The sequence below is a fragment of the Rhinopithecus bieti genome, unplaced genomic scaffold (genome assembly GCF_001698545.2).
Source record: "Rhinopithecus bieti isolate Rb0 unplaced genomic scaffold, ASM169854v2 scaffold_4129, whole genome shotgun sequence".
Taxonomy (NCBI): Eukaryota; Metazoa; Chordata; class Mammalia; order Primates; family Cercopithecidae; genus Rhinopithecus; species Rhinopithecus bieti.
The window spans coordinates 884,626-907,241 of NW_016804391.1; the positions used below are offsets into that span (position 1 = coordinate 884,626).

General features: G+C 38.7%; 1 protein-coding gene across 1 annotated transcript in view; it reads right to left on the reverse strand.

Annotated features, from left to right (window-relative positions):
* Window positions 1-22,616, reverse strand: part of ASH1L (ASH1 like histone lysine methyltransferase) — a 188,030-nt gene that overhangs the window by 114,854 nt on the left and 50,560 nt on the right. Inside the window, 1 exon segment of the mRNA XM_017867692.1 lies at window positions 5,651-5,752. Within this exon segment, the coding sequence (XP_017723181.1) occupies window positions 5,651-5,752 (102 nt within the window).

A 22,616-nucleotide genomic window follows, 5' to 3' on the forward strand; every position in this document is an offset into this window, starting at 1 on the left:
AAAAAAAAGAAGTTACTATTACTCAAAAACTAATTCAGTGATAAAAATTTCCTATCCATTTACTCTAATTCCCACTAGTCTGCAAGATAAATAGAAGGAGCCTCATGTTACAGACAAGAAAGCAATGGGTTTAATGGTTTGCGTAACTTCTGTAAGGTTACACAATATTGCTAAATATGAATCAACTACATCTAAGTCAAAGTACATAGTTTTCCTATTACATCAAAATGCCTTCTCCTCTTCTCCCACTTACCTCTTTAGTCATGGCATATATATGATGTCTGTTAAGCCTCAATACAAAGTTTATGGAAGCATTTTCTGATTAACTTTCCATCATTTCAGCATTCAGTTATGTGTAGAATAATACTATACAGGCCAGGAGTGGCAGCTCACGCCTGTAATCCCAGCACTTTCGGAGGCCGAGGTGGGCAGATCACTTGAGGTCAGGAGTTAGAGACCAGCCTGGCCAACATGGTGAAAACCCATCTCTACTAAAACTACAAAAATTAGGCAGGCATGTGGTGGCATGTCCCTTTAATCCCAGCTACAAAAGAGGCTGAGGCAGGAGAATCGCATGAACTCAGGAGGTGGAGGTTGCAGTGAGCTGAGATCACGACACTGCACTCCAGCCTGGGTGACAAGAGCGAGACTCTGTCAAAAAAATAAAAATGAAAAATAAATAAATTTCTGTAAAATCACTAGCATATTTTATTGTTGCTCTCAAGATAAACTGATCTTAACATAAGTTCCTTGGTATTAGGGAATGTCTCTTACAGTCTTTTGGCTTAATATAGTAGTTGAATTTGGTAGCCTGAATATAGTAGTTGCTCAATAATAAAATTATAAAAGAACTACCTCTCTCATCAATGTAACAGTATTTGTAAACCAGCTATAAAAAGATGAAATGATTCTGTGAAACACTATTGAAGGGCTTTACATTCTCTAGAATGTGAAAATTACCATGGATTTGGGTCCTAATTATAAAAATCTTCAGTTACGTCAAATACCTGAGAAATGAGCAGACAGACATAAATATCTTAAAAGCTACAAATACTAAAAAAAGACCTAAGAGAGATATAAACTTTAACAGAGTACTTGCAAATACTCATTTCAGAAATGAAAAGCTATCCTCATATTACGTCCTAAAGACCTAATAAGATAATAAAAACCTCCAGAAAAGGCTTAGATTTTACTCATCAATAATAATTTTGTTACTATGGGCTCCTGATATGCATAATAACAACTACAGCTTTCAGTAAAATCATATACTGTTAGTATATTACCGCTTTGGATTTATCTCAAAAACAGGGAATTCAGTTCAAGGATGGGCCTTGAGGCATCTTATCCAAAATGCAAATTGCTTTTTGTTTCTACAGTTATTTACATACCTCGGTTTACTAAACAGATGGTTTCTGGAGGTATGGTGTTCCTTTGACTATACCTAGAAGGTTAGGACATGATTCTGGTTTACTTCTTTGCCTTTAAAAACTGCAAAATAAAGGCAGTCATTCCCTGTGTTGCTACAATATATGAGAACGCTAGGTCAACCAAAATTGTGAATATAGTGATTTTGAAAGCTCAGGTTTATATTTAATGGCGATTCTCCACAGTATTTGCATTTGGTTCTGCAATGCAACTGGGAAGACTACCAACCTATGACAAATTTTATTTTAACTTTTTTCTGGGTCTGACAAGCAATATAAATCTGTAGGAGAGGCAGAGAATGAGTAAGAGCTTGTGGTCAGGAACTCCTTCGTTTTCTTGCTCCTTTCAAAGCCAAAACTAAAACAAGAAACTATCCTTTTCTGTGATAGGTTTATTTTTTATTTTCCCGTACACTGTTAAGTGTCACCTTTTGGGGGTTCCAACTTTATGCATGGAAGTCTGATGTGGTCTTCTGTTCTACTAGAGTCCTAGGCTCTGTCTTTTGTCTCTTGCAGCTGGATATGATCCAATTACCAGACTCCCAGCCACCAGGGATCAAGCAGATGTCAAGCAGCTCTAACGCTCTTTATCTCTGTTGAATTGAACTTTCTGAAGTTTCTGGTTTCCTATTTAGTTACTTCAAAGTTCAGTCATCCTGTAAGAAATGTTGTCCATGCATTTTTAGGTTTTAGATAACAAGGTGTTTGCTCTGCACACCTAATCTACCACATTGCTGGAAATAAAGAGCTCTAATTTATTTCAATGCTACCTGAATTTTAAGTTTCCTTTCCCTCTTTCAAGCTCCAAACTTTCACATTCTCAGACTATTTTTTCTTATCTTCTCAATCATTTGACACTTTCTGATCGAACGCTTTTTGACCACTTTGTGACATCTAATGTTGACTAATCTGTTCCACTCTGAAGTCTTGTTCAGGCTTCTGTGACATATACGGTTTGATGTTTCATATTTAAGTCTCCTTCGCGAAACATCTTTTCTTCCACTTCCCTCTGAAATGCTCAAGTTTCTTAGGTCTCCGTCCCCGTCACCTCACTTAACACGTTCTCCCTGGGTGATCTCTTTCACTGCCAAATTCAAGTTCATATATATACTGGTAGATATCTACACCACAGATGTCTCTCTCTCAGTATAAACCACTGCTTCTAACAGTCTATTCAATATCTCTACCTAAATAGGCTAAAGACAGTCCACATTTAATATATTCAAATCTGAAGCCATTATCTACTCTGCCTGCATGCATCTGCCACACTCCATTCTTCATATTGTAACGTTGTAGCATTTTTTAAACATACACATATGATAGACTATCTTATTACTTATAAATATTTGCTATCCAGCCCCTACTGCCAAAAGGATTATACTTTCTGGTCCCATTGACACAAGACTTAACCACATGACTTGCTTTGGCACTGAAACTGAGAAGTAACATTTAATGCAGAAATTTTAACAGTTAGTGCTTTACTATTGCCCTTTCCCCTTTACCAGAAGACAAGCAACATTCCAGGTACAGGTTCTCTGTTAGTCAGGGTCCTAGAGGGAAGGCAACATGGAGTGGACTCTTGATGGTCACACAGCATGAACAAAAAATAAGCCTTCGTTGTTTTAAGCCACTGAGATTTGGGGATCATTTTTTTAACACTGTAAGACCTATCCTATTCTTACTGATAGAGCATATCAAATAATTTATCTTCCTCGTTAGAAATTGTTCAGTAGTTCCCAATTGCATATACAATGAAGTTCCAACTCCTCTGAACGAAAAAAAAAATACCATATGTGATATAGTCCCCATTATTACTTTTACAATCTCCTTTTCCAACCACCATCATCACCACTTATGTACATTAGTCATATCCAACAATGGGTTATTCTTCAAAAACACTATGCTATTTCACGGTTTTCTAACTTTCTTCGAAAGTGCTGTTGTTACTGTGCTAAATACATTATTACCCTTTACGTTGTCCCACTTGCCTACTTAAGTAAATTCAATATATAGTAGTGCATGTGTGACTTATTCAGTGATACCTTCTTTAGTCATTTCAAGTGGTTAGTGCTTGAATTTCTCTGTGTCATAGCATTTTGTACACTGCTCTGTTACAGAATTTAATACATTGCTTTATATGTCTGAATTATTGAGGGCAGTAACTTAATCTTATACGTGTTTGTATTTCCAGGGCTCACTACTCACAGCAACCCTCAATAGAAATCTAATTCAATGAACAGAATAGTCTCATTGCAAAAGAAACATTGTGAATTTAGATATTCTTTCTTTTGTTTACAAAAGTAAAATATTTTGGTGATTTTCAACACTGATATGTCCCTTATCAAAATCTCATTCACTTGTTTAGGGGTTGATGAACTTTTTTTGTAAAAGGTCAGAGAGTAAACATTTTAGGCTTTTGAGGACATATATAATGCCTGCCTCATATTATTCTTCATCTTTTCCCCATAAGCCTTTAAAAACCTAAAAATAATTCTTAGCTTGAGGGCTACACAAAAACAGGCCTTGGACTGCATTTGGCCCATAGGCTGTGATGTTTCCTTACCCTGGTCTAGGTAAACATAAGAGAAATTAAGTCATTTCTTGTTAGACTGTAAAAGTCTTTCCATGGCAGTATAAAAACAAAGCACCAAGAGAGACACAACTGTCACTGCTGCCAAGAGGAAAACTGGACTAACAAAGAGCTTCTAAAGATAATCATCAACTAAATTCAACAAATACCATACTGATACAATTTGAAAGGCCTTCTACTTCTTCAAAGACCTAGAGATAGAAAGGGAGGAGATAATGTCACTTCCTTGTTTAAGTTTCCACAACTTCCAACTTTGTTTAAGACTCTACATCACTAGTTCTCTACTACGTTTCCAGCCTCATATTAAAAAACCATCTTTGGCTGGATGCGGTGGCTCATGCCTGTAATCCCAGCACTTTGGGAGGCCGAGGCAGACAGATCACCTGAGGTCAGGAGTTCGAGACCAGCCTGGCCAACATGGCGAATTTTAGTCTCTACTAAAAATACAAAAAAATTCGCCGGGCATGATGGTGGGCACCTGTAATCCCAGCTGCTCAGGAGGCTGAGGCAAGAGAATCACTTGAACTCAGGAGTCAGTGGTTGCAGTGAGCCGAGATTGCACCACTGTACTCCAGCCTGGGCGACAGAAGGGGACTCATCTCAAAACCAACCAACCAACCTTTAGTCTGACCACACTGGCTTTTCGATTTATTTTTCTGAACACTCTAAATTCTCTTTAATGTATTCCTCACTATCTGGAATTAATCTATCACTCTCCATCTCTCCTAGTAAAATTAATAAATTAAAAAAAATCATTCCTTACTCTTTCACCATCAGGAAAAGGCAGAAGACAGGTATAAATCATCCTTTTTTTTTTTGGTAACCACACAAACTATCCATAAAGAGAAAATTGGAAGCATACCCTAAACTGTACAAATTATACAAATATGTTATATGTATTAATGGGGTGTAAATATATAAATATCAGCAATTAAGAAGTTTAAAAATAACTATTAATAGAGGCTCTCAATTATTTTGCATATCCCTAGAAATTTGTGAATGCTACTTTGAAAATTACTAGTTTACTAAACAATTTTTTTTTTTTCAGACAGAGTCTCACTCTGTCACCCAGGCTGGAGTGCAGTGGAGTGAGCTCCGCTCACTGCAACCTCCGCCTCCCAGGTTCAAGAGATTCTCCTGCCTCAGCCTCCCAAGTAGCTGGGATTACTGGCACACGCCACGATGCCTGGCTAATTTTTGTATTTTTAGTACAGATGGGGTTTCACTATGTTGAACAGGGTGGTCTCGAACTCCTGATTTCAGGTGATCCACCCACCTCAGCCTCTCAAAGGGATGGGATTACAGGCATGATCCACTGTGCCCGGCCTTAAGCAATTTTATATACATCTAAATCTTTATTAAATAGCTATAATCCACATTCCCCTATTATTCCCAACACATACTTTTACTTTAATCTACTTTAACTCAACTTTGTAAAGGGGAAGACGACTACATTGTTTCAATGTACATTATTGATTCTCACATATGAAGTCTACTGTTTCAACTCCTTTGAATGAAAAAAAAATACCATATATGATTCAGTTCCCATTATTTTTTCTATAATATTATAACTCCTTATTCACAAATAACAAATGGGAAACTATCTTGAAAATCTGGTAAAACAAATAGCACTAGCCTGTTGAAGAAGTACTCTCAGATGAAGACCTTTTCCGGGTAGGGCTACAATTTGTGCTCTCTGATGGCCGCTGGGAGGGTTTATCAGAGGTTGGCTGGGAGCCTGGAGAAAAAGAAAAAGATAGAAATAATAGGAAAATTCAAGTCTAAAAATAATGCGAAACCATCTTTTGTTAGAACTTGTTACAGTTTAGTTGTTGCCACTGTCATTCCCTGTAATAATATGACTTGTAACCCGACATTAGGAGGAAAATAAGCAGAGGACAAACCACGCTATATGTTGTTGTCAGAAGTTCACAGGTACTATATACATAATTTCTCCTGTTACATTCACAGAGGAAAAATTAATTTTAATGGAAGAATAAACAATATATGATTTAGCTTTCATGTGTTACTAGCATAAAACATTATTTAAAATATTGATAAAAATTACTAACAATATTTTAACCAAATCTGTTTTGGATTATTAAAATTCATCATATAAACTGACAAAATTTACAATGTAATTTATCAAAAAGTTGATGTGAGGGCCCAGCGCGGTGGCTCACGCCTATAATCCCAGTACTTTGGGAGGCTGAGGCGGGCGGATCACAAGGTCAAGAGTTTGACACCAGCCTGGCCAACATAGTGAAACCTTGCCTCTACTAAGAATACAAAAACCAGCCAGGCATGGCGGCACATGCCTGTAATCTCAGCTACTCAGAGAGGCTGAGACAGGAGAATCGCTTCGACCTGGGAGGCAGAGGTTGCAGTGAGCTGAGATCGCCCCATTAGCCTGGGCAACAGAGCAAGACTCTGTCTAAAAAAAAAAAGTTGATGTGAGAAAAGCAGGTCCAACCTGAGCACTTCATTTAAGAGAATGAGATCCTCTTAAATATAAAGGATCAAGCCAGGCATGGTGGTTCATGCCTGTAATCCCAGCACTTTGGAAGGCCAAGGTGGGTGGATCACCTGAGGTCAGGAGTTCAAGAACAGCCTGGCCAACATGGTGAAACCCTATCTCTACAAAAATACAAAAATTAGCCAGGCATGATGGCGGGTGCCTGTAATCCCAGCTACTTGGGAGGTTGAGGTGGGAAAACTGCTTGAACCCGGGAGGTGGAGGTTGCAGTGAGCCGATATCACCCCACTGCACTCTAGCTTGGGCAACACAGCAAGACTCCATTTCAAAAAAAAGAAAAAAATAAAGAAGTAAAAGGCTCAAACCTTAAACCCACACATCCTATCCAATTCACAGAAATTATTTTCAGATTCTATGTTTTCCTCCTTTTGCAAATTCTAGAAAACTGATAATTTATCCATGAAATAGTCTCTTTTAAAGCTATACACTTAAGGATCCTTGGCTATATACATAAAAGCTTATGAAGACAAAGAAACTCAATTTCCTTTCAAAAACTTTCATACTTTTAGCAAAACCCCAAATCTATACAGCATAATACATCGCCTGCTCAAAAGAAAAGTATGTTCTTGATGTAAGATTATTTTCCTGAATAAAATATACTTGATTCTTATATTGGATTCCTTATAATCTAAAATGCCAGCTATTAAGAGTTGATAATGAATGTCTATCTCATGTTTGTCAAAAAACTAGTAATCTGAAATGCTTATTTATGGGAAAAAATTATAAATAAAAAAACTTACATGTAACTGGAGCCACAAGAGGTACAAGAAATCAAAAAGCTGAAGATTTTCAAGATCTGCCTCTAAACGAAAGTTAACTCCTAAAAGATTTGATTAATTCTCTGAAGGACAACTTAGGGTCAGAAGAACTGAACAGAGCTAAGTTGCTGTTTCCTTTTCTCTAAGAGAAATAGACCATGAGCCTTGTTTTAATTAAGTAGCATCTTAAATCACATTGCTGTAAATAGTCTTTTAGCAGGACATGGGAAACACTGCTCAGGTGAGATGTAAGACTATATGCTGTCATTCAAGAGTAACAGGTTACATTTTTTTAAGAAAATTGATGTGATAGTACATCCTACTTCTGAAACACAATGATGACTGATGTAGACCTATTCAAGAAGCAAGATTGTTTATTGCTGAATCTTAACAACAGATACGAGACAGATTTTTAAATCCAACAGTATAATAAATCACCCTCGAGTGTGGTTGAGAGATTTCCACTAAATAACTAAATATCACAATGAAACATCTAAGAAATAAAAAGCCCAGGCATCAGTGAAGACATAACTTTAAGTATTAATACTGAAAACTTCATATACAGACAGATACATATTTCCTACCCAACACATGGTCAAAACAGAAGACAATAGTGGTCAAGAAGCCTGAGATAATAGTCAACTCTATCACCATTCCTGATCATGGATTAAGTACTAAGAAAAGAGGGGTTTGAAGGCACTTTTTTTCTTTTTGGGAGATGGACTCCCTCTGTCTACCAGGCTGGAGAGCAGTGGTACAATCTTGGCTCACTGAAACCTCTGCCTCCCGGGTTCAAGTGTTTCTCCTGCCTCAGCCTCCTGAGTAGCTGAGATTACGGGCATGGGCCACCATGCCCGGGTAATTTTTGTATTTTTAGTAGAGACGGGGTTCCATCATGTTGGCCAGGCTGGTGTCGAACTCCTTACCTCAAGTGATCCGCCCGCCTCAGCCTCCCAAAGTGCTGGGATTACAGGCATGAGCCCCTGCGCCCAGCCTTAAGAGCACTTTTTATATAAAGTCTTTTCTCTCAGTCATAAACTAACATTTATTAAGTGAGTGTAGTTTATATGCTTGGTACTATGCTAGATATTGTGAAGGTAGGGGGAAGAAGTCTACAAACGGTGTAATGGTCTCTGCCCTCAAGGAGCTTATTAATCATCGTGTATATCATCATGAATTACATTTTAGGTGACACTTGTGCCATCCATTCTTGAGTTCCATCTTCAGTTCTTAGGCTATTTAGTAATGTTTCCTAAATTTCTTGGTCATCTTCAAGAAAGTCTTGATGAAGGCTTCAACTGTACCTTTGATTATCAGGATATCCTGAGAATCACCCTGCCTGGCCTCACCAACCTCAGGGTAAAAAGAGGGTACAGGCACATTCTTCAAAGCTCCTTCTTATGGTGGCATCTGGAGTTTCAGAGGAGGCAGTGGGAGATGGGATGGGGGTCAGATCCATGGAGATCATTATTGACAGGATTGTACAGCAATTCCTGAGAAACTGAAACAATTGAGAGAGAGATGGCTTATTTAGCTCACTTAGCTTCTGAGCCATTTTTCATTTCCTGAAAGCAATGGAAGCCAGCAGCCTATTCTTAGGACTTAACGGAAGATTTGAGTAAAATTTAATTCAGGAAGGTTCTCATTTTTCATTTTTAAAAGTTTGAATTCCCTGTTCATACAGAGCAGAGCTATTCTTAACAATATTCCATATTTAAAAAGAATAAAGCTGTATCCTTGAGATACAGATCTCTAACGCTTGGTAATCATCAGCTCTAGCATCTCATTTCATTTAAAAGCAGTGTTCACAGAGGCAGTAATAAGATGAGGATAACTGAAAAAACATTACTTAATGATATAAAGCAACCAAGTTTAAGACTGGAAAGTGATGCTATCACTTATGTACAAGAAATAGCAACCAGTTAAAGATGTTCAAAGTATGTTAAAATTGGCCTAACGGTAGGAATCATATGAAATCTGCAAACATTATCTGTAACACTGCCAGGAATATACTGTTTTATAAACGCCAATTTGCAGTTGGGCTTCCAGGAAGAAGCAGATAATGCCCAGAGAACTACTATGTCCACTCAACAGACACCAATATACATTTATGTGTCCAAACCTAAAACATAATGCAGAGCAGAGTTGAGTGTGATACGGTGTTCAGTACATGGACTATGGAGTAAAGCATCCTGGCTTTGACTCCTGGCTCTGCTACAAATTAAACTAGAGAGAATCTACAAAAGTAAATGTGCCTGGACTCTTTTAATAAAGCTAAGTTACAGCATTGTTGTCAGTCCCAAAATGAGACAATGTAATCCAAAAATAATTTTATAAAATTCAAAATGTTTTATAAATATTAGTAGCTATTATCTATTAATTGACTCCTAGGTTTATCATGGAATTTTTAGATAGGCAGGTGCAGGAGCTCATGCCTGTAATCCCAGCACTTTGCTAGGCCGAGGTAGCCAGGTTGCTTGAGTTCAGGAGTTCAAGACTAGCCTGGGCAATATGGCAAAACTAGTGTCTACAAAAAAAAATAAAAATTAGCTGGGCATGGTGGCGTATACCTGTAGTCCCAGTTACTTGAGAGGCTGAGGTGGGAAGATTGCTTGAGCCCAGGAGGTAGAGGCTTCAGCGAGCTGTGATCGCACCACTGTACTCCATCCTGGGCGACAGTGAGACCCTTGCCTCAATAATAATAATAATAATAGAAAGAAGAGCACTGAGTTATATCCAGTAGGGAGCTAGAACTAACCTATAACATCAAGCATTTACCTTAAACATAGAGTGAATCCAATTAAGAAGTACTACTCATATAGGTACCTCCAGGGCTGGTAGGTACTTGCAGGGTAGAAAAAAGTTACTGAGTGAATCTTCTAATTCACTGACTCTTCACCATAACTTTTGCAGAGTATGCCCAAGAGATGAGTCAGAACCAGAAGATGTCTGGCTTTCTGCTCAGTTTTTTCCCAAGGGAGAAAGTAGTTTTCTGCTTCCCCTACTTAGCTCTTTCCCTTGCTGTCTCCATCATGTGACAAATGTTTGCTCATGTCTCAAGAGTGGCCATTTTAGATCTGCCTGGAAGGATGTGTGGAGGCTCCCCAATCCACAAAGGACAAAGTTTATATGAATTCTAGTTCAAGAAAATCTGACACTTCCTCAAAGCATACACATAGAGAACACAATTGTAGATATCAAAGAGTTCTCATCATGTTTCATTTCAAAATACTATAAAGCAAAATAAGTACTTCAGAAGTGAATAAAGACTACAAATAGGAATTCCTCAGTTCACAATATTAGTGAGTAGACCACCACTGTGTGTCTCATCACTTGGATGATGACAACTTCAGAAATATGTTTAGAAACTCTACACACAAAGGCAGGAAGTAGAAATTATAGGTAAGCTGCAAAACAAAAACAAAAACAAAAGGACCTAAATAAAATTGGATTTCAGAATAAATATAAGTAGATTATTAAGGGAAATACTTTTTCTTCAGCTGGAAATAAAGGCCCTCATGTAAACAAGGCAGACTACTAAGGAGGAAGACAGAAAAAGAGAATACCATACATTGGAATAATACAGAGAAAATTAAGAATTAAAACCAAACTTGCAAATGTGAAGGAACATTGGAAGTGGTTTTAATTATAGACTCTCTGGATTTTATTTGGCCAGTATTTGATGAACTTTTGAAGATAAAGACAGGATTTACAGAAACATTTTTGTCAATTTAAACAAGAGGGGAAAGGTAGTACTTTTACAGCAAAACCGTAAGATGAAATCAGGGATACAAACTGTTGAAAGTTGAAAAAGCAAAAAAAGAATGTAACTGGATCATAAAGAAGTAAGATTATGAAAATCTTTATAATAAACACAAAATGAGCAGAAACCAAGAACCTGTTTTCAAATTGATTTGCCACAAAAAAACCTTGATTGACATTTCCATTGGAGGAACTAAAACAAATCAAAGATATATAAGGAATGCTACTTTTACAGATGCCTGGGTGTGAAGACAGAGTAAAACAGGCAAAGATAGCAGAATAGATAAAATTCTCACTGATAATAGCGTCTGCAGTGGTGGAAGCATCCCAAAGAAATCATGAGAATAAAGATTCAACTAACTACTCATTGAAGCCCTGAACATCCTAGCCTAGAAAAACAAGGAATTTCCCTGGTGTCAAACACAAATTAGCAAAAAAAAATACAGCGAATTAAATCAATAGTTGGTTGGACAAAACATATGTTTCTTTAGCCTAAGTTCACTATTAAAGCTTTTATAACTTAATATAGTATGAATTTTAGTCACTCTGTTTGGAGACCAACACTAAAGACACAAGTAACTAAGAAATCATTTGTATGAGTGGAATGTTTGATGACTGCAATGTTAGAAGTATCTTTGGGTGAATTATGGAAAAATAGATTAAGTATGCTAGTTTGGAAGAATGCTACGCAGTAGTCAGTTCTAAGATATTATCAATTTTAAAATAATTTTAAAAGTTTCTAACACTGAAATTGTTCCTTCCCACCAAAATTAAAACGTTATAAAAGTTTAGTTTTAAAAAAGATTCCTCTTCTGTCATTATTTGTAAGTCAAAGCTACTTGGGAATGTGTGTTAAACAATGACTGAACCAAAATTGGTTGTAATAAAAATGGCTACCATAGTAAAGGAATATGAACATAAAATACCAAACTATTTGAAAACTTCTGATCAAGTTTTTTTTTTTTTTGTTCCCAGATTCAAGTTCTGAATCCTTTGGTATGGTTCACAGTTGACAGCCGCCTTGGAACCTTCTTGTGAACGAGCTGAATGCTAAGGTAAAAGCTGGGTCCACAATAAAAACAGCTGTTTTCAATTGTGGGAAATACAGAAAGTAATACATTTTATCTGATGCACCAACTAAATGCACTACAAGAGAGTACGACTCAGAGACTGTTTTGGCGATTTTTAAGCTAAAAAGTCTGTGTTTTGGCCGGGTGTTGCGGTTCACGCCTATAATCCCAGCACTTTGGGAGACTGAGGCAGGCGGATCACAAGGTCAGGAGATTGAGATCATCCTGGCTAACACTGTGAAACCCTGTCTCTACTAAAAATACAAAAAAGCCGGGCGTGGTGGCGGGCACCTGTAGTCCCAGCTACATGGGAAGCTGAGGCAAGAGAATGGCATTAACCCGGGAGGCGGAGCTTGCAGTAAGCCAGGATAGCACCACTGCATTCCAGCCTGGGCGACAGCATGAGACTCCGTCTCAAAAAAAAAAAAAAAAAATTTGTGTTTTCTCTAGGCTATTTTTCATAGTGCCCAAATGACATCATTCACTAAAATGGAATTACTCTAGAAATTCCCATAACTGCACTAACCACACCACAATCAATTTTCTGCTTTCATCTCTATATGTTCACACTTCATTTATAGGCATATCTTTTTTTCTATCGTGTTTTAAATCTTTTTAAAATTGATACGTAATAGTCGTACATATTTATGGGATACATGTGATACTTTGTTACACGCATAGAATGTGTAAGAATCAAGTCAGAGTATTTTGGGTATTCATCACCCTGCCTATCTATGATTTCTACGTGTCAGGAACATTTCAAGTCCTCTCTTCTAGCTATTTTTGAAATACACGATATAGTGCTGTCACCTATAGTCACCCCACCCTGCTACTGAACATCTGAACTCATTCCAACTGTTGCGTATGTGTGTCTTATAAACAGCACTAGAGAAATTGTTTGAAATCAGTATATTCTGATCAAAGCCTATATTCTTCAGTTAAAGAGAACAAAACTCAGTATTCTTTGCTTCAATCTCTATGCTTGTACAGTGAATATACTTTTTCCAAAAAAAAAAAAAGGTTTAATCCTTATTCTTGGAGGATAAAATATTCATCATCACTGAACGCACCAAAGAATGTAATTTATATGTAGTAAATCATTTACAATAACGTCCCATTGTCTGCTTATGCTATGACTTCTAAGCTATAAATCCTAAATGAAAATACTTCATTCTACTGCTCTGCCAATTTCAGAATCCAGGTTTGTAAGTTCTACCATGTGTAGCCAGCCATGAGTCACATATGCTGAAAAACAGGATGAAATAACTGACATTCCAGGTCAGAAACTCTTGCTCATGAGACCTATTTCATGTCTACCTAACATACATATATAAATTAAATAGAATCACTATTAGGATTGGGAGAAACCAGGAAACCTGGCCTTACTTAAGTGTATAATTTTACTGTAATTTCACTTGCATCAAGCTGATTTTATAGCTGTTAGTCTGTACAGTACAGAATAGTACATAAGTTAGAAAAATAAGCTAACTACCACAGGCACATAATTTATAAAAGTGATTAGAACTGTTACTCATCTTAAGGCTTCATAAGATTTAATTTCACAGTGAATATACTTGTTTACTTTAAGAATGCTCAAAGTGGTAAGTCAGTCTGACTCCCCATTTTTGAAACAAAGAGAGAAAAGTTAAATGCCTTGGTCCAAGCTACACATGCCAGTGTCCCTAATTCGGTTTCATTTATTTTTCCTCAGATTTATATCAACATGATTTATCAAATATGCCTGTTTTACCCCCAATCAACACTTATGATGAATCCACTCAATACAAATAGTAAATAACCTTTATTTCTTATTTCATCAATTATCAGTTTGAGATACGTTTTACTTAACAATTTGTATTCTGCTTTATTAAAAAAACTCATCATTCTGGAATAAATTTAGATTTACAAAAGTTACAAAGATAGTACAGAGAATACTCACATGTCCTTTACCCAACATCCCCCAATGTTAACATCTTACATAACTATAGTACATTTGTCACAACCAAGAAATTAACATTGGAATAATACTATTAACAAAATTCCAGACTTTGTTTAGATTTCACCAATTTTTTTCCACTCGTGTCCTTTTTTCACTGTCAATCTGGGATATCACATTGTATTTAGTTGTCATGTCTCCTTAGTCTTCTCTCTGTAAAAGCTTCTGAGACTTTCCTTGTTTTTTCAGGTGCTTGATACTTTTTAGTACTGGTCAGGTATTTGTAGAATGCCCTTTATTATTATTATTATTTTTTTTTTTTTTTTTTTTTTCTGGTTAGACTTAACACATTCTATCAGAGAGTACATGATATCACCATGCCTTATTATTGGTGAAGTTAATCTTGAACTTGGTTAAGGTGCTGTCTGCCATGCCTCTTCACTGTAAAGTTACTGCTTTTCCCTCTTCATACTTTGGTGTTCTTTAAAAGTGAGCAGTCCAGCACACATTCAAGAAGAGAGAAATTAAGTTCTACCTCCTGAAAGTGGCGATCTACATTTATTATTTGGAATTTTTCTGTAAGGAAGATTTGCTTCTTTACTGCCAAGTATTTATTTAGTCAATCATTTATTTATATCAACATGGATTCACAGATATTGACTTTTTTTTAGGTTATAATCCAATACTCTCGTATTTATTTTGTTGCTCAAACTGTCCCAACTTGGACCATTGGGAGACATTTCAGGATAATAATTTCCTGAAGGTGATCAACAATATTGTAATACCTATTATACAGTAGGTAGTTTTTGGAGCATTTTAACATGATACCAAATGTAAAATGAATCTATTTTCAATTTATATATGGAAAAAAATCAACTGAAGACTGAGAAGATCAATTAAAAATCATATGTAGTTATGCATTTCTTAAACCTTTATACTTCAAAAAGCAACCTGACATCACAGATTGAGAGAATGTAATTACATCTTTAATGGAATGCTACAGAATAACAGAATGTCATTGTAAGGAAAAAGCAAATAATAAACCAGTTAGAAGTGCTACACAAGAAAACATTGAGGAAAAAACAGCAAAACGTAAAGATGTAAGAATTTTAATTGTCTGTATTTCCTAACTTCCATTCCTCAGCCTCCAGAAATCTAACATTTGCCACTATACAAATGACTCTCAGACACAAGACAAACTAACTGCCAAAGCCAATCATCTACTTTCAGTACTTACCTAAACCAGTCTCCCATAACACTTGATACTCTTTTTTTTAATTATTATTATTTTGTTTTTTTGAAACAGAGTTTCGCTCTTGTTGCCCAGGCTGGAGTGCAATGGTGTGATCTCAGCTCACCGCAACCTCCAACATCCAGGTTCAAGCAATTCTCCTGCCTCAGTCTCCTGAATAGCTGGGATTATAGGCGCGTGCCACCACGCCCGGCTAGTATTTGTATTTTTAGTAGAGATGGGGTTTCTTCATGTTGGTAAGGCTGGCCTTGAACTCTCAACCTCAGGTGATCTGTTTGCCTCAGCCTCCCAAAGTTCTGGGATTACAGGCATGAGCCACCGTGCCCAGTCACTTGACACTCTTGACTATAAACTCACTTAATAAATCCACTGAATTCGGCCGGGCGCGGTGGCTCAAGCCTGTAATCCCAGCACTTTGGGAGGCCGAGACGGGTGGATCACAAGGTCAGGAGATAGAGACCATCGTGGCTAACACCGTGAAACCCCGTCTCTACTAAAAAATATCAAAAAACTAGCCGGGCGAGGTGGCGGGGCCTGCAGCTCCCGCTACTCGGATGAGGCTGGAGGCAGGAGAATGGCGTAAACCCGGAGAGGCGGAGCTTGCAGTTGAGTCTGAGATCGGCCACTGCACTTCCAGGCACTGGGCGACTGAGCGAGACTCTGTCTCAAAAAAAAAAAAAAAAAAAATCACTGAATTCACCATAAATATTGTCATTCCTGCTCATAGCCTTAATAATCATGTACCTAAAATTATCTTCAGGTTTGACCTCTCTTTTGAGAAATAAATATTGTCATTCCTTCTCATAGCCTTAATAATCACGTATCTATAATTATCTTCAGGTTTGACCTCTCCTTTGAGCTACAAATTCATCTGTCCTACAAAACAGGTTTGAAATTCAAATGTATTACCTATTTCCAACCTTATCCTTCTGCATACCTCATTTCACTTAATCATTATCATCTCTACCTTGGCTCAGAGCCTCATAATAAGAGCCTTACAATATTTTGTGGGAGCTGTTTCCAAACTGATCTACCTGATCTCCTTTCACTAATCCGTCTATCACATTGCTGTCAATGTAATCTCAACAAATTATTACCCATGTTAAAACCCTTAACTTCTCATACCTTATAAAGTAAACTCTACACTCTTGGGAGTCTCATATAAACAAGGGCTTTATGATCTGCCTATCTTTCCAGTCCCACCTCTTGGGTACCATATCAAACCATTAATACTTAATTAAGCACAGTAACACATCCCATGCCCTTGAAAAGCTGTTATCTATTGTAGGAAAACAGCTGTCACACCTTATTCTTCGCTGCTAAATTCAAAACTCCTTCCTCCTTCCCAAGCCCTTTTGAGTCCCTCACTTCTCTGCTCCCCAAAATGTCTTGTAAATATTTCAATATTAAGAACGGTCAGGCTGCCGGGCGCGGTGGCTCAAGCCTGTAATCCCAGCACTTTGGGAGGCCGAGACGGGCGGATCACGAGGTCAGGAGATCGAGACCATCCTGGCTAATATGGTGAAACCCCGTCTCTACTAAAAAATACAAAAAACTAGCCGGGCGTCGAGGCGGGCGCCTGTAGTCCCAGCTACTCAGGAGGCTGAGGCAGGAGAATGGCGTAAAACCCAGGAGGCGGAGCTTGCAGTGAGCTGAGATCTGGCCACTGCACTCCAGCCTGGGCAGCAGAGCAAGACCCCGTCTCAGAAAAAACAACAAAAAAAAACAAAAAACAAAAAAGAACGGTCAGGCTGTGTGCAATGGCTCACACCTGTAATTCCAGCACTTTGGGAAGCCGAGGCGGGTGGATCACCTTAGGTCAGGAGTTGGAGACCAGCCTGGCCAACATGGTGAAACCCTGTCTCTACTAAAAATACAAAAATTAGCCGGGCGTGGTGGCATACGCCTGTAATCCCAGCTACTCAGGAGGCCGAGGCAGGAGAATTGCTTGAGCCTGGGAGGTGGAGGTTGCAGTAAGCCGAGATTGTGCCACTGCACTCCAGCCCGGCCGACAGAGTGAGACTGTCTTAAAAAACAAAAACAAACAAAAAAAAAAACCCATCAATAACTATTTGTATACATGTCTAAACTATAAATTGACTTTAAGGCAGAAATTATCTTTATTTTATTTTATTATTTTCTTTTGAGACAGAGACTCACTCTGTTGCCCAGGCTGGCCAGAGTGCAATGGTATGATCTCAGCTCATTACAACCTCCACCTCCCAGGTTCAAGTGATTCTTGTGCCTCAGTCTCCCGAGTAGCTGGGACTACAGGCATGTGCCACCCTGCTTGGCTAATTTTTGTATTTTTAGTAGAGGCAGGGTTTTACCATGTTGGCCAGGCTGATCTCGAACTCCTGACCTCAAGGGGCCCACCCACCTCAGCCTCCCAAAGTGCTAGAATTACAGTATGTTCCTTCTCCTGGCACACAGTAACTGTTTGCTAAAAGAGCAGCTACCATCATAAGGGAATAGTTAAGAACAAAAATCAAATACATAAAATGCTCCTAAACAAAACCAGTTCTGACTTTCAAAGGGATCAAAACAAAAGATATCCGCGCCTGAATTATTTTTTTGAGACGGAGTCCTGCTCTGTCGCCCAGGCTGGAGTGCAGTGGTGCGATCTCGGCTCACTGCAAGCTCTGCCTCCTGGGTTCACGCCATTCTCCTGCCTCAGCCTCCCGAGTAGCTGGGACTACAGGCGACCGCCACCACGCCTAATTTTTTTGTATTTCTAGTAGAGACAGGGTTTCACCATGTTAGCCAGGATGGCCTCAATCTCCTGACCCCGTGATCCGCCCGCCTCAGCCTCCCAAAGCGCTGGAATTACAGGCGTGAGCCACCGCGCCTGGCCAATATTTTTATTTAGTATTTTGCTTAACTAAAATTTTCCTCAACTGATTTTGTTAAGACAGCTAAACCTATTTTCACATCTACCTGAAAAAGTATAGTAAGTTTATATGAGAAAATCAAGTCACATCTCCAGGTACTTATCAAGAGTAATTGCAAAGAAAATGGAGAGATTCTAAGACAGAGAGCAATTAACAAAAGAATTTAGACTTATGATAAAATAAAGAATATAGCTGGTCTTTGTCCCTGGTTCCTGGCACAGAGCTTCAAAAACTCTTGTAATTATCCAAGTGATAGGAATGTCTTTGTTATGCCAGTGAGATGACTTACTGTGAAGCCTGAGGTAACTTCAAGATGGGGGCTGGTGACCAGAAAGACCAAACCACATAATTAAAGATCTGAAACTTTGGGTCACCCCAACCTCAAGGGAGTGGAGAACCGAAGACTGAGTTAAAAAACATGGCCAATGATCTAACCAATCAGGCCTACCTAACGGAGCCCCAATAAAAACTCTGGACACTGGGGTTCAGTGGAGCTCCCAGGTTGGTGAGCGCAGTGATGTGCTGGGAGGGTAATGTGCCCAGATTCCACAAGGGGAAGGGCATGGAGGTCTGCAGACTCTTCTCGCACCAAACACTGCTCTATGTATCTCTTCAACTAGTTGTTCTTGATCTGTATCCTTTGTAACAAAACTGTAATCACATTATAGTGCTTTCAGGAGTTCTGTGAGTCCTTTTTAACAAGTTACCAAAATTGAGGGGGTTGCAGGAAGTTACAAGTTTTAGCAGGCCAGGCAGAAGTATGGATGTCTTGGGAATACCACAATTTGTGATTGGCATCTGAGTCTCATGATGAACTTTGCTCTTAACTTGAGGTCTTCACTAGCTTCAGGTAATTTGTAATCAAAATGGAACTAAATTGTACAACATCCAACTGGTGATAGAGAACTAGTGTCAGAGCAGTGACTTCAGAGAGGTCTTAGTGGTTTCTGCATGTTATTTTATAAAGAAGAAGAAAAGCCAGGTGCAGTGGCTCACGCCTATAATCCCAGTACTTTGGGAGGCTGAGACAGGTGGTTCTCCTGAGGTCAGGAGTTTGAGACTAGCCTGGCCAATATAGTGAAACCCCAACTCTACAAAAAAATTCAAAAACTAGCCAAGTGTGGTGGTGCACTTCTGCAATCCCAGCTACTTGGAGGCTGAGGCCAGAATAGCTTGAACCCAGAAGGCAGGTTTTGCAGTGAGCCTAGATTATGTCACTGAACAGAGAGAGACTCCATCTCAAAATAAATGATTAAATAAAGAAGGAAATTTAGAAAAAGACAAGTTCTTACTTAACACAGATACTTTTGCATATATTAGACTTCCCTGCTATCTTTCTCATTCCCCAAGAACCCTTAAACTAGGTTCACATCCATCATTTTCACCCCAACTCCTGTAACTGTCCTCTTGGGTAATTTCAATGTTCATGTAGATGATACATTCAACATCCTAACCTGTCATCTCGTACCACCTTCACCTCTATTTACTCATCCTTTATAATCTCCTTCTCATGACTCTGAAATTAGGGATCTCAAATCCAAATGTTCCCTCTTTAAATAGCTGAAGAGGGCCAGATACAATACACAACAGAAAACAGTGAGGACTGTGGTGAACAAAAGAACACAAGCAGCAATGAAAAGGGGCCTGCCAATACTGAGCCCCCAGCCATCACTATTATCCAGAAAATGTGGACTAATTGTTGCCAGATGTTCTGATTTTTCTGAGAAGCAGAATTCCACATTTTATGTAAAATTTCTAGATGTTTTAATATGAGCAATTTTTTAAAAAGTATAGAGAGCACCACAAAGAATCACATGTGGGCCAAAAGCTGACAGTTTTTTAATTACTACCTTAAATACTGCAGTTCCTCAGAGCTACCCAAGGCTGTGTGTTTTTCACTCCCTATTCTCTCCCAAGGAAAATATCATTACTCTCATGATTATACATACAAAAATTCATAAAGGTATACAGTATGTTTTGTTATTGTATGTGTTTCTGCATAAATAGCTCTTGTATCATTGATAAATACAAGAATGATACCAGAATATGGAAGTTGAATTGGTTAATACATCACTTTTAAAGCACATAAATATATTGCAGGACAAAACTAGCAGCTGAATGAAGAGTACACTAACACAAACTAAATGAAGAAAGCCATAAGCAATGTAGTTCTGTTCAAAATGTATATTCATCCACATTCTTCCTCTTGGTTCCTACTGGCAACAGACTTTTCTGCAAGTGTTTTTATTGTGTGGCTTCTCTCAATGTTTGTACAAAAGAAACAAACAGGTGCAATACACTAGAACCAGCTATCTCTGGCATTGCTACATTTATCTACCAATGACATCCTCTGTGCCTACAGTTCAGCAGCTTCAACCCTTCTTTATATCCCCTTCTATCAAGCTACCTTCATCTTTTCCTGGAACATTAATGCCTATATTTATTGTAGTATTTCTATTTTTTTTTTTTGAGACAGAGTATCACTCTGCCAGCCCAGGCTGGAGTGAAGTGGCACCATCACAGCTTACTGTAGCCTTGAACTCCCAGGCTCAAGCGATCATCTTGCCACAGCCTCCCGAGTAGTTAGGACTACAGGTGCATGCCATCATGCCCAGCTAATTAAAAAAAAAAAAACTTCTGTAGAGATGAGAGGCTCCCTATGTTGCCCAGGCTGGTGTTGAACTCCTGGGCTCAAGTGATACTTCAACCTCAGCCTCTCAAAGTATTGAGATTACAGGCATTAGCCACCATTCGCAGCGTCTTTATTTATTTAAAGACATTTAGTCTTAACCATATATATATATAAATTTTTTTTTTCTTTTTTGAGATGGAATCTCACACTGTCATCCAGGCTGGAGTGCAATGGCATAATTTTGGCTCACTGCAATCTCTACCTTCCGGGTTCAAGTGATTCTCCTGCCTCAACTTCCCGAGTAGCTGAGACTACAGGCGCATACCAGCACTGCTGGCTAATTTTTTAATTTTAGTAGAGATAGGTTTCGCCATGTTGGCCAGGCTGGTCTTGAACTTCTGACCTCAAGTGATCTGCCTGCCTCGGTCTCCCAAAGGGCTGCAATTACAGGCATGAGCCACCGTGCCTGCTTTAGTATGTCTTTTTAGCTGCTATTTTAGAAAATTATTGTTTTTCTTGGTGCTCTGGTTATAAAGTTGCGCAGGTTTTGAGAGTCTGTTCCTAACTTTTATTTCATCCAGAAGCCGTTTTAGTGAATGATATTGCCAAACACAATTTTCTTTTCTTTTGAGTTGGAGTCTCACTCTGTCGCCCAGGCTGGAGTACAGTGGCGCCATCTCGGCTCACTGCAACCTCCACCTCCCGGGTTCATACCATTCTCCTGCCTCAGCCTGAGTAGCTGGGACTACGGGTGCCCACCACCACACCCAGCTAACTTTTTTGTATCTTTAGTAGAGATGGGTTTTCGCCATGTTTGCCAGGATGGTCTCTATCTCCTGACCTTGTGATCCACCTGCCTCGGTCTCCCAAAGTGCTGGGATTACAGGTGTGAGACACCGCACCTGGCCGCCAAACACAATTTTTCAAATACTCACAGGAAATGCTCTTACCTCCAGGCCAAGTTTCTCTACTAAGCCAGAGAATTAGATATCCAATGACTTTCTCAAATTCTCCACTTCAATGTTCAGACACCTCAAACTATATGTATTAAAAAGGGGCTGAGAGTGGTGGCTCAGGCCTATAATCCCAGCACTTAGGGAGGCCAAGATAGGAGGGTCCCTTTGAGCCCAGGAGTTCCAGATCAGCCTGGGCGACATGGCGAAACCCCATCTATACAAAAAATACAAAGAAATTAGCCTGGCATTGGTGGCTTGCACCTGTAGTCCCAGCTACTCAGGAGGCTGAGGCTGGAAAATGGCTTGAGCCCAGGAAGCAGAGGTTGCAGTGAGCTGAGATCGTGTTGGCCGACAGTGACAGCCTGTCTCAAAAAGAAAAGAAAAGAGAAAAAAACTTGTTTTCTCCTCTGAATCTGCTCCTCCTACAGTTTTCTCTTAGTGCATGTTACCTCCAGTCTCCCATATGTTCAGACATAAGCCTGCCACTAACCTAATCTAAGCACTATCATGTTATCTAGACTACTGCAACTGCCTATTAACCAGTTTCCTTCAAATTACTTTTATCCTTTCCATCCAGAGTTCATGCAGGCGGCAAAATGATCATTTAAAAATGCAAACCTAAAATCAATACTCCTTCGTCTTTTGCTCTTAATATAAAATCCGAAATTCTTAACACATTGTTTGGCCTCTTCTTTTGCCACATTTCTCACTACTCTGTATTTCCTCTCTCACCACGATGAAGCTTTGTTCAGTTTATCCAATACTGAAACTCCTTCCCAACTGAGAATCTTTTTTTTTTTTTTTTTTTT